Source organism: Gasterosteus aculeatus, chromosome 14 (assembly GCF_964276395.1).
Source record: "Gasterosteus aculeatus chromosome 14, fGasAcu3.hap1.1, whole genome shotgun sequence".
Taxonomy (NCBI): domain Eukaryota; kingdom Metazoa; phylum Chordata; class Actinopteri; order Perciformes; family Gasterosteidae; genus Gasterosteus; species Gasterosteus aculeatus.
Window position 1 is genome coordinate 1,651,027 of NC_135702.1, and position 12,500 is coordinate 1,663,526.

The 12,500-nt window shown below is 50.5% G+C and overlaps 1 protein-coding gene across 3 annotated transcripts in view; it reads right to left on the reverse strand.

Annotated features, from left to right (window-relative positions):
* ttc28 (tetratricopeptide repeat domain 28) overlaps positions 1–12,500 on the reverse strand; it is a 38,746-nt gene that overhangs the window by 17,715 nt on the left and 8,531 nt on the right. For 2 of the 3 annotated variants that reach the window (XM_078088749.1, XM_078088748.1), the window contains exons 3-5: positions 1,423–1,570; positions 541–813; positions 317–447 (exon numbers count right to left, since the gene is read on the reverse strand). In XM_078088749.1, coding sequence (XP_077944875.1) covers positions 317–447; positions 541–813; positions 1,423–1,570 — 552 coding nt within the window. Of the gene's footprint in view, positions 1–316; positions 448–540; positions 814–1,422; positions 1,571–9,552; positions 9,978–12,500 lie in introns of those variants that run through there. The other variant, XM_078088750.1, reaches the window with a different exon arrangement.

Below are 12,500 nucleotides of genomic sequence, written 5' to 3' on the forward strand. Positions count from 1 at the left end.
GAAGTTGATCTCTAATCAGTAATCGATTTGAATGATATTTGAACCCGTTTTTTCTGCTGATGACTCAATCTGATCTGTGACAATACAACAAATACAAGTATGAGACATAATTACTGCAATTCCATTCATTTCACTTCAGCCCAAAATGACCCAATGACCTCCGACCTCTGACCTTTGTATGAATAATATACAAAATATTCCTCAAAACGCTCTGAAGGCCCAGAATCAAGAGACCAACGTTCACACCCATCAGCAGACCTCCGCCCCGTACGCAGGTATGTACATGGTCGCCGCCCCCCCCCCCGCCCCCAAGCACCTCCCTGTCCTTGAGCTTCATGGCGAGCACCAGCTGGTTCCTGTGGTTGGCGAGCGCTTCTCTGAAGCTGCCTTTGGAGAAGAGGGCGGAGCCGAGGTTCCCGTGAGCGCGGCACTCCCCCGGCTGGTCCCCTGCGGAGGAAGAGACGAAGAGCGCGTGAGGTTCGCCCGTCCCCCGCCGTCCTCCCGTCCCCCCTCCCCCGTCCCCCCTCCCCTCCTGCATACCTAAGGTCTTGGTGACCTCCAGGTCCTGCTGCATGTAGAAGACGCTCTTCTCCACGTTGCCCAGAGCCCAGTAGGCGGAGCTCAGCGCTGAGAAGACGGAGCCGCGCAGCTTCAGGGAGCACGTGCCGATCTTAAGCCCCGCCTCCAGCACCACCACCGAGGCGGCGTGGAAACCGTGGGTCAGCAGCTCCTGGCCGACGACGGACACCACCACGAACGGGCTCTTGTCCAGCTTCATCCTCCGCAGCTGCTGGTAGGTCGGCTCAAGGGACTCTGGAGGGGGGGGGGGGGGGCAGCATTTACACCAACATCGTTAACGTTGCCGTAGTGATGATGTCATAATAAGGCATATCCCCTGCGTACTCCAGCATGCCAGCTCCAGGTGACGCCCCGTACGGGGAGTCTGGGCTTTGGAGGCGTGCTTGCTTTGAAGCTTTTTTTTTTATGTTGCAGCCCCCCCCCGGACAGCAGAACGAGCTCCCACAATGCATCACACCTGCACAGGGATGCTGCAGAAACACGGCGCACGCCACCGCGCCGCAACTTCTATCAGGACGATACTCGAGTTAAAAAGGAAATGTGGGTTAAGGCCTTAAAATAACAAAACATCTGCTTTTCCCCACTAGTGAGGACCCCCCACCCCCCCCCCCCCCCCCCCCGAACACCAAAAGTAGACGCCCTCTCCGCAGCACCGCTCAGGCTGCATGTGGTCACGCTGCAGGGAGATGCACACTGGGAGCACTGGGGTGAGCAGATCGATGACACGCGTCTAGTCTACCGCGTGAATGTTTCATCACGAGGCGCCGATTCTTCTCTTTGCTCTCAGCTCGTCTGCGTCTTCCCTCCTCTTTGTCTCATTCGGCCTCCGGTGCCCCCACGTACCTCCGAGGGGCGACTTCATGGCGGCCTCCACCATGCCCACCAGCAGCTGCAGGCTCTTGGGGTCCTGGGCGAGGCCGGAGGCGAACGCCGCCAGGGCGTCGGCATGACGACCCAGGTACTGCAGGGCGACCCCCTGGCGGAAGTAGGCCTGCGGGAGGAGGAAGAGGTTGGGAGTTTGGATCAAGACGAATCAATAAAAACTACGTGATGGTGGTTTCGTTCGCAGCTGCACGAGAAGCCACACCCACTTCTCAGCGCCAGCGATTTGATTGGGACAAATGGTCGCTAGTTACTCCTCCATCATTCCCAGTTACCCACCGTGTGTTTGCTGGCCTCACTGTAGCTATTAATGGCTGTGGATACAAGTCAAAGGGGGGGGGCGCTCGAGCCGACCCGTCTTACCCCGTCTCACGCTGTAAAGCATTGAACATATTTGACGGTTCTGACTTCCTGCGACGCCTTCCAGCCCGTCAGCGTCTAGTCGGAGGAGCACTGTGACACCTTCTGTCGGGCAATAAGAAGCAGCTTCTGCAACCGATGCCAAGCCCCCGCCCCCCCGCCCCGCCAAGCAGCTCGCCCTCTGACCCGGGCCGACATATGGACGCCGCGCCCGGATAATCAAGCCGCCTCGCCGCCGAGTTGGCGGCGGCGTGTGTTTCTCTCTGAGGCCTCGGCGTCCGCTGGTGAGCTGTGACCACTGGAGACGGATACAGTCTCTGCGTGTGTGTGTGTGTGTGTGTGTGTGTGTGTGTGTGTGTAAACATGCCAGAGACTGACAGGAAGCGACGGCCTCCTGCTCACACACACCTGCCCGTTAGCTTAGTGCGGCTACGCTGCGTGCTAATCGCATGCGGGGGGCGTCCAGACAGTCTCACACACAAGTCAAAGATGCTGAATCTGCAGCATAGTCGTGCTGCGGTGATTCCCTCCATCGTCACCACGGTCTGATATCATTACGTTTAGCTTGACTCACTGACGGATCAATGAGGTTAAAAGGTCCCGGCGCCTCATTTCGACATCAGTTTATTTTCTGCAATTATCCCAAATCCAACCAAAGAATCTTATTGACTTTTAGTGGATGAAAGTCACAGTTCAGTCAGCCGGATTCATCCTCATGAAGGGGTGAAAAGAAGGTCCTGAGGATCCATCCAGCAGATGAGATACTTCCACCTGGACCAAAGAGGACAGAACCAACCGAGTGTGTTCACAAGAGAGAGAGAGAGAGAGAGAGAGAGAGAGGGGGGCTATATGTCAGACTAAAGGATGAACAGATGCTTCAATTACTGCTCATGACTCACATTAATCGACAACAGATGGCAACACAAGGGGCGAGAGACAGAGAGACAGAGAGAGAGAGACAGAGGATCGCTTAAAGCAGACGTGATAGAGATTGATGTCTTTGCAAATCGGACGATCTGCCTCAAACCTTCACTCTCGTCTCACCCGAACTCAAAGTGGATGCAGAACCTTCCAGGACGCCACGCCGCGCCCGCCAATCAAGCCGCTGTGTTTCAGCAAGGACGCAAGGTGGACGAGGAGGGGACGTCGTTGTCATGACGTCGTTTTTTTTGTTCTGAGTTCTGAGCTTTGGCCGCTAAAGAGGAGCTACTTCCTCACGCGGCGTGATGCGACGTAGCATCACGCCGCGTGAGATCATTATTTAGGAGCCCGGCGGGGGTCCGGGGGAGTCGTTAAGAAGCTCCGCCCGCACCGCCAGGACGCCGCTTTCCAGGATGGAATGCACCTCATGACCCCGTGTGAAGGATGACCAGAGCCCCGGGGAGCGTTTGTGAGGGATTGGATCTTGTCTTCTTTGGGGTGGAACAACTGTTATTAAATGAAACCATGTGAGACGTTTAGAGTGGAACACGTCTGGGATGTGAGTCAATGTCACAATTAATCAAGAAAACGGTAAAATACAACGGGTCAGTTTCTATATAAAGATGTGAAGGTCTAATGTGAATGAACACGAGAACAGAACGGGACCGGACAGGTGTTGTTTGTGTAGTAACCCTCTAACGTGCACACACACACACACAGACACACACACACACACACACACACACACACACACACACACATCAACTCTCCTCTGGTTAATCTGCATGAATATTTATCATTGTTTCACTGCCTCAGATGCAATAATTGAGTTGGAGTTGTCCTAACCACCGTTTCCAGTGGGACCAATAAAGACGTAACACGAGCAGCTGGGGTCGGGAGGGGGGGTGAAGGGGGGGGGGGGGGCTGATGGTGATGGATGCCGATCGAGGGAAAAAAGCGGGTGGAAAAGGAAACCTTGTTGTCACTTGTTGGTTTAAAATAAATTGTGGCTAAACGAGTGCAGTCGGTTTGTCACATTGATGTATATGGAATATGTCGCGCCCCCCCGACCCCCGGTCCCCCCCCCCTCAGTGGATGTAACAGCAGTAGTGATGAAGTGTACAGTAGATTAAGCCTCCCTTTGAAGCGTGACCTCTGGAGGTCAACCTGAAGAGCCGCTGACACACCTTCCTCTATTACCGACACACGTCATCGGCAGCTGTTCAACAAAACACCTGATCTCTAACGCACACACACACGCACATGCACGCACGCACGCACATGCACGCATGCACACGCACGCACACGCACAGAAGCATCCTATTTATCCTCTGGGTTTATTCCCTGAGTGACCAAAAGCAATTCTCCCCCTTTTCTGAACTTCTCACGTATCAGCCCCCATCTTCAGGCCTGCCTCTCTCCTCACTGCTGTGTAGAATATGCTCGGGGGGAGGAGGGGGGAGGAGGGGGGAGGAGGGGGGGGGGACACAAGGCCTTCTGATCCTGTTAACTGCAGTACAGTGGAGGGTTTTGTTTCTCCTTCGCCGGGTAATTAGACTGTCACTCACCCGGTCTCTGCTGCACCTCTGTGTGTGTGTGTGTGTGTGTGTGTGTGTGTGTGTGTGTGTGTGTGTGTGTGTCGTGTGTCGTGCTGCGTTTGATTGCCTAAGTAACCTTTTGACCCTCGGGGTACACATGTGCCTGCAGGGGAAGGGGGGGCGGGGTCAAAGCGAAGAGAACAGAGGCGCGGATCCAGTCATTTCCTCATAGACGTCTATGGGAGCAGAGGAGTCGCCCCCTGCTGGTCACTACAGAGAAGTAGAGTCATTTCCTCATAGACGTCTATGGGAGCAGAGGAGTCGCCCCCTGCTGGTCACTACAGAGAAGTAGAGTCATTTCCTCATAGACGTCTATGGGAGCAGAGGAGTCGCCCCCTGCTGGTCACTACAGAGAAGTAGAGTCATTTCCTCATAGACGTCTATGGGAGCAGAGGAGTCGCCCCCTGCTGGTCACTACAGAGAAGTAGAGTCATTTCCTCATAGACGTCTATGGGAGCAGAGGAGTCGCCCCCTGCTGGTCACTACAGAGAAGTAGAGTCATTTCCTCATAGACGTCTATGGGAGCAGAGGAGTCGCCCCCTGCTGGTCACTACAGAGAAGTAGAGTCATTTCCTCATAGACGTCTATGGGAGCAGAGGAGTCGCCCCCTGCTGGTCACTGCACAGAATGCAGCTTTAACACACTAGACAGAGGACGCCGCCTGACACTTTATATTACAAATACTCACTTCGTTGGGAGGAGGGGAGAGGTTGGAGTGACAGGTGGAGCTGGACCCGCCCACAGAGGGACTCATTTTAAAACACGCCCCCATGTTCCCTCCTCCGACTCCTTTTATTCTTTCTCAAACGTTCTAAATTCGAATAAAGCAGCAAATCCCTTTTCTATGTGTGAAAACCTGAGCAAGGAATCTACTCTTCTACTCTGTGTGCTTGAGTAGAGGCGTATCTCCATATGTTACATTTACATGTTCACACTGAGGTTCGTTTTATTAGCTCTACATCCAGCGAATGAGTCTTTTTCTCCTGAAGGCCTTTGAAAGTTCGGAGGAGGAACGAAGTTGCTTCAGATGCTTCGTTTGACAGGTGAGCCGTCTGCTATCTGAGGCTCTCCATTCAGATATTTAACGGATACGCCTTAAATAATTAATATTAAGATGTGCATGAAAGTTTAAACAGGAGATTCTCCAGAAATGTATGAGATCCGATAGATAATTTACTGGAAGAACTTGAGCAACAAATATAAAGAGCGATGACTGTCGAGGTAGGAGAGCTTCTTTTTACGTACATTAAAAGCAGCAGTAGCCTACTTGTCACAACCAGCAAAGGAACTTCCTTTTGGAATCGCTCGTTCTTTGAGTATCGATACACAGCGTTTGTTTCTTTATTTATTCCTCTTGTCTTTTCTTCTTTGTTTGGTTTGTGTGCTTTTATTTTGGCGTCACTCTGCTGAACATCATTGGAGAGACGCGTTGATCACACGCAATGATTATTAATGGCAAATCATTATTCCGGAGGGAGCACACCTCCCTCCCTCCTCGCTCTCTCCTCTCCTTCCATTCTTTTTCATTAGGCTCGGGAGGAGGGGGGGGGAGGGGGGAGGAGGGGGGAGGAGGGGGGGGCACCTCAGCGAGCGCGGCCCACTTTAGGCTCAATTTAGAGGAGCCGGCTAGTGAATTGTGATGTCACGGCCATTGTCTGCCAATTACCATTCAATTTAGCAGAAGAAACGCTCTGGAATGTGATTACAGGCACTGGATGGCGTGTGTGTGTGTGTGTGTGTGTGTGTGTGTGTGTGTGTGTGTGTGTGTGTGTGTGTGTGCGTCCAGCACTCGTTGTAAAACAAGGTTTGTGATGTTTTCCACCTTTCATATATTCTGGAGAGGTTTCCGTCCTCCTGCTCTCCCGGGTCTCCGGGGACGTTTCCACACTCAGTTGGTTTTGCATTTTCAGAAGTGACATTTGCACCTCCCCAAAGCAATGGATGCAGCGACACACACACACACACACACACACACACACCGATAACACGTAGTCATCGTGCTTTCAACAGCTTTTTATCCACATTATTTACAGCCGATGTTCCGCTTCTGTTGTTTTGCTCGCCGGTGACTGAAAGCAGGCGGCTGCACGCTAAGACGCACTGGAGATGACATGGAGGGATAAACTTATTTCAAAACATTTTTAAACCTATGATTTTAAAAATATTTTTCCATTAGATGTTTTAACCTAAAATATTTGGATTTTTATTTCAAAAAAATATTTATTTTTTTCTGTTTTTTTCACTTTTTTCAAAAATAAATTTTGACTAATAAAAATATATCTATATTAATTTCCATTAAATTTTTCGCCCTAACGTATTTTGATTTTTGAATGTTTTTTTTTTACTTTTTCTTAATGTCTTTTCAAAACATCTTTTGACTTAGTGTGGTTTTTTTTGGACCTGTTGTCAAAGCATTTAAAAAAAAAGGTTCATCCACTGGGGAGACGTCAATGTCTGAAGTCTGATTGAAGGATCATCACGTCAGAGGTCTGTAGGTGACGTCCTCGTGCACTGGACCTTGGGAGAGAGGTCCCTGTCACATCCCTCGCTAACCAAGAAGATCGATACCATTCCTGTGCGTTAAATGTAAAGCCACGACCACTAGCTGGCTCACTTAGCTTAGCACAACCACTGGAAACGGAGGGAAACTGCTAGCGTCTGCCCGTTGGCGACTCGAACGCTCACAGACGAACACGTTGTACCTGGTGTGTTTATTTCCGTGCGCCTGCGTCCGGGGGTCCGCTGGTTGCCCGGCAACTGATGCCAACAAACATTTAAAAAGTGTGCACAATGGAGCAACGCTGGAAAATAACTAGCAGGCTGACAAATACCAAATGTAAATCGCCCATAAACACAAATAACAGAGGGGACGTTCACACACACACAGTTTAACTGAGCCTCGCTGACAGAATAATGACTGCGGCTTATCTTTCATTCCAGTGCCACATAGCTCATTTAAATAAAACATTTAAAAAGGTGTTCTCCGTCCTCTCTCTACCCCCCCCCGACTGGTCCAATCCCATTTGTGTCCTCACAAAGCACACGTGGAACGCACAACGCTGAGCGCACACACACACACACACAGAATCATTTCCCACCTGATGGCGCTGAGGAACACACGGCGGATTTCTGCCAACATCTCAGCTCAGAGGCAAATTTATTCAGTGTGGTGACGACGAGAGAAGGAAACAGACCAAATGATCATGTATAATGTATATAAGGGTTATAAAGAAATGAGATCGTGTAAATAAACACACACTCTATTGCTCCACAGGCGTCCATTGGGGCTCCCGAGCAGACTCATCACATATCTCTGCTATGATGTGAATATTAAGAGGAGGACTCGCTCTGAACGCCAATAAGTCCTCGTGTGTATTTATTTAGAATCATCGCCACAACCTCATTAGTTTTCCTCGTGTTTTAATTCTCCAAACATGTCACCCAGCGTGTCTCCGGAGGGCGAGATGCACAGAAGAGTAGAAGCACAGCGTGAACCTTTGAACTGAAGGTCTGCGTGTCAACTTGGTATTGGCGGGAGCGTTCTCACAAAGGTCACCCGTTAGCATGTTGGTGGCTCAGTCTTTAGTGGAATCAATCCGTGTTTCCTGGACACGCTGTGAATGACTGTAACGAGAAGAGAGAGCGTAACTGAACCTTTCTGTGAGCGTGGACCAGAATGAACTGAAACCTTTAATAAAGAGGTTAGCTCGATATGTTGACAACATCAACGTCTCTGTGAGCTTCTCGATCTCTAAGACGGGAGCTTGTTTCTATTCATTTTTACAAATTCCAAAGAGGCAGAAAGCGGATGAAGCTTCAAGAAACCCACATTCAACACAGGCGCGTACGACGGCGAGGACAAAGTGGGGAGACAGGAATGGATTCAGGTCCACGATGGAGACGAGCGTTCGACCCGAGACACAAACAGCAACACGCCAAAGACAAAACGTCTGCACTGTTCTTCTTATGCACCCTGAGCAATCTGTGCAAAGTGCAAAAACACGTAGTGGAAATGTAAGATTCTCTGCTTCACTTGCAGGAGCATTTCGAAATCACACACAGACACACACGAACACACACAATCCAAACATCCAGACAACTGGTGTTGTTTACAGAGAATTATATGGGATGAGTCGCTGGCCGCTCTCCTCCTCTCATCGTGTCCATTAGCAGGCTAACAGCTGACCGTCTGCTCCTCTCAGACCCCCCCCCACACACACACACACCCGGGATGAGAGGAGCCCCCCACACACACACACACCCGGGATGAGAGGAGCCCCCCACACACACACCCGGGATGAGAGGAGCCCCCCACAGCTGGATCCACCACTTGAAGATGGGGGCTCACGTTCTCCCCTGTGATCTTTGAGCTGGAGACGGAATTAGGTTTGGCATGAAACCCCCCCCCCCCCCCCCGGGGTGGCCCCCCGGCTATCGCCATGAACTCAATAGACAGAAGCAGGATTTTAAATACCAAACATTTGTTTGTGACAACAACAACTGGCCACCAGCTGATCTGAGGTGAATGCTAACGCTAACAGGTGGTTAGCTCCTCTAATAATTAAAGAGCATTTAAAACAGTATGAAGGACGTAAAGCGTGTACAAGTATACAAGTAACACATAATGCAAACATCAAAATATTAAAAAATATGGTTTGGGGGGTTAAGGGTTACCAGAATAGAATGTGATGGGATCACAGTTCATCCTCTGGGGAGCATGAATGTCAGAACCAGATGTGATGGGAATCCACAGCTGACCAGACATTTCAACCAGAGAGCCCGACGACCCTCCGCGGCCGCGGGGTTCATCCTCCGGGGACCACGACCGTCTGTATGAGACGTTGTACCAGTACGCGGACCGGTGCTCATAATGGATTAAACGTATTAAACGGTGCAGCCTGAAAGTTGAGCGGAGATGATCAGATGAGTCGACTACGAGGCGCATTCTGTGTCTCGGGAGGATTTGTTTCTGGAATATGACCCCCCCCCCCCCCCCCCCCCACTAACTAAGCTGCTAAACCGACTTTATGGAATTCTTTTCCCTCCTGTATAATAATCCCCCAATAATCCCACACCGACACGTTGCCGCGGGGTCCCCCTCCGGCGCGCGCGTTATTACCGGCTTGCCCCGGTAAAAGTGTCCGTGGGCGCGGGGCGCATTCACGCCGCATTCCGGCCGCAACTTTTGGAGACAAGAAGTGGACTCACTGACCTTCTTCCGGGGCTGCCATTTCATCATGTCTGCAGAACAAGTCAAACAAAAATGGAGACACGCGCAGCGTCAAAGTGTCCCTCCGGTAGCCGGCGTGGAGCGGCGCGCAGGCGGCGGAGGAGGAGGCATCGCACGGTGGGTCGCTTGTCTGTTCCCCGGTCACGGGGACGCTGGAAGCCGCCGCTCTCTCCGGTGACTCCGCGTCTGGTTCGTGCGGAACATCGTCCGCCCGCTGCAGCAGCTTCCGCGGCTCCGACGACGCAAGTGAACCGAGGACCGACGGCGCTGAACACCCAACACACACACACACACACACACACACACACACCCCACACACACACACACACACACACACACCCCACACACACACACACACACACACACACACACCCCACACACACACACACACACACACACACACACACCCTCTCTTCCAACCTCCCCACACACCCACTCCCTCTCTCACCCAAGACCCCCCCCCCCCACACACACACACCCTCTCCCCCCACACCCTTTTTCAATAAAGTGAACCCATTGCGCATAACAATGAGTATTTAGATTCTTATACCACAATATTAACTAAAGCATTTGACACAAGTCAAAGTCCTGCATTCAAAAACATAGTAAAAGTATCATCAGCTAAATGTACTCAAGTCAAAGTAATACATATAAGTAAAACATGTTCCGCATAATGTGTGTACCACCGAGTACCACTGAGACCCGTGTGCAGCGGCAGTGGGATAAAGTACGACACGAGGAGACGGTGCAGCCAGAGGACACCGCGTGGACGTAAAGGAGCACGGCTGCATGTGAGGTTGTATGTGAGGTTGCATGTGAGGTTGTATGTGAGGTTGTATGTGAGGTTGTATGTGAGGTTGTATGTGAGGGTTGCATGTGAGGGTTGCATGTGAGGTTGTATGTGAGGTTGCATGTGAGGTTGCATGTGAGGTTGTATGTGAGGTTGTATGTGAGGGTTGCATGTGAGGTTGCATGTGAGGTTGTATGTGAGGTTGTATGTGAGGTTGCATGTGAGGTTGCATGTGAGGTTGTATGTGAGGTTGTATGTGAGGTTGTATGTGAGGTTGTATGTGAGGTATCATGTGAGGTTGTATGTGAGGTTGCATGTGAGGTTGTATGTGAGGTTGTATGTGAGGTTGCATGTGAGGTTGTATGTGAGGGTTGCATGTGAGGTTGTATGTGAGGTTGCATGTGAGGTTGTATGTGAGGGTTGCATGTGAGGTATCATGTGAGGTTGTATGTGAGGTTGTATGTGAGGTATCATGTGAGGTTGCATGTGTGGGTTGTATGTGAGGTTGCATGTGAGGTTGTATGTGAGGGTTGTATGTGAGGTTGCATGTGTGGGTTGTATGTGAGGGTTGTATGTGAGGTTGTATGTGAGGGTTGTATGTGAGGTTGCATGTGTGGGTTGTATGTGAGGGTTGTATGTGAGGTTGTATGTGAGGTTGCATGTGAGGTTGTATGTGAGGGTTGCATGTGAGGTATCATGTGAGGTTGTATGTGAGGTATCATGTGAGGTTGCATGTGTGGGTTGTATGTGAGGTTGCATGTGAGGTTGTATGTGAGGTTGTATGTGAGGGTTGCATGTGAGGTTGTATGTGAGGGTTGTATGTGAGGTTGCATGTGAGGTTGTATGTGAGGGTTGTATGTGAGGTTGTATGTGAGGTTGTATGTGAGGTATCATGTGAGGTTGCATGTGTGGGTTGTATGTGAGGTTGCATGTGAGGTTGTATGTGAGGGTTGTATGTGAGGTTGCATGTGAGGGTTGTATGTGAGGTTGCATGTGAGGTTGCATGTGAGGTTGTATGTGAGGGTTGCATGTGAGGTATCATGTGAGGTTGTATGTGAGGTTGTATGTGAGGTATCATGTGAGGTTGCATGTGTGGGTTGTATGTGAGGTTGCATGTGAGGTTGTATGTGAGGGTTGTATGTGAGGTTGCATGTGAGGGTTGTATGTGAGGTTGTATGTGAGGGTTGTATGTGAGGTTGCATGTGTGGGTTGTATGTGAGGGTGGTATGTGAGGTTGTATGTGAGGGTTGTATGTGAGGTTGCATGTGAGGGTTGCATGTGTGGGTTGTATGTGAGGTTGCATGTGAGGTTGTATGTGAGGTTGCATGTGAGGTTGCATGTGAGGTTGTATGTGAGGTTGCATGTGAGGTTGCATGTGAGGGTTGCATGTGAAGCGTGTTCTGCACAGAGACAACCACAGTTAAATCATCACACATCAATAATGCAGCGTCTGGTTGTACTCGTGTGTGTTTATGCTCGTGGCTGCTGCCTCTGCTGCATATTTACAACCTGTTACAAGAAGCAAACAAAGGGAACACGCCACAGGCCGACTTTCAATGCGTTAACACGTCACGGCAGCATCTCTTTCCGCACAACAACATTTCTATGATGAGGTAATAAGGTCAACCTTGACCTTTGACCCTCAACCTGCTGTTTTTTCCCTTCACAGGCTGAGAGATGGAGCTGAGGGACGAGCGCAGGCTGCAGATCTTTGTCAAATCCAATATCGGTCGTACTCATCTCTCTGACGGGCATCATCACTCTGCACACACACACGCACACTCACAAACGCACACACACACTCACAAACACACACACACACACACTCCATATGTCAGGAAAGCCAGTTTGATGGAGCACTTTCTGCAGCCAAAATGGCTACTAAACACACACCTTGGCAGTGATGAATGTAGTGACTGGTAGTGAGTGTGTGTGTGTGTGTGTGTCTGTGTGTGCGTGTGCACTGGACTGGGGGACACAGATTGACTGCGTGTGTCTTCATGGCCTCCGTTCAGCCGCCTCATTGACACGTTTATTGCTGCAGTTTTAGAATCAAACGGAACGCTGTTAATGAAGTGATACTGACTTATTGTGGTTTTAAGAACATCGATACACAAAGCGAGTGATGTCACGGTAATAA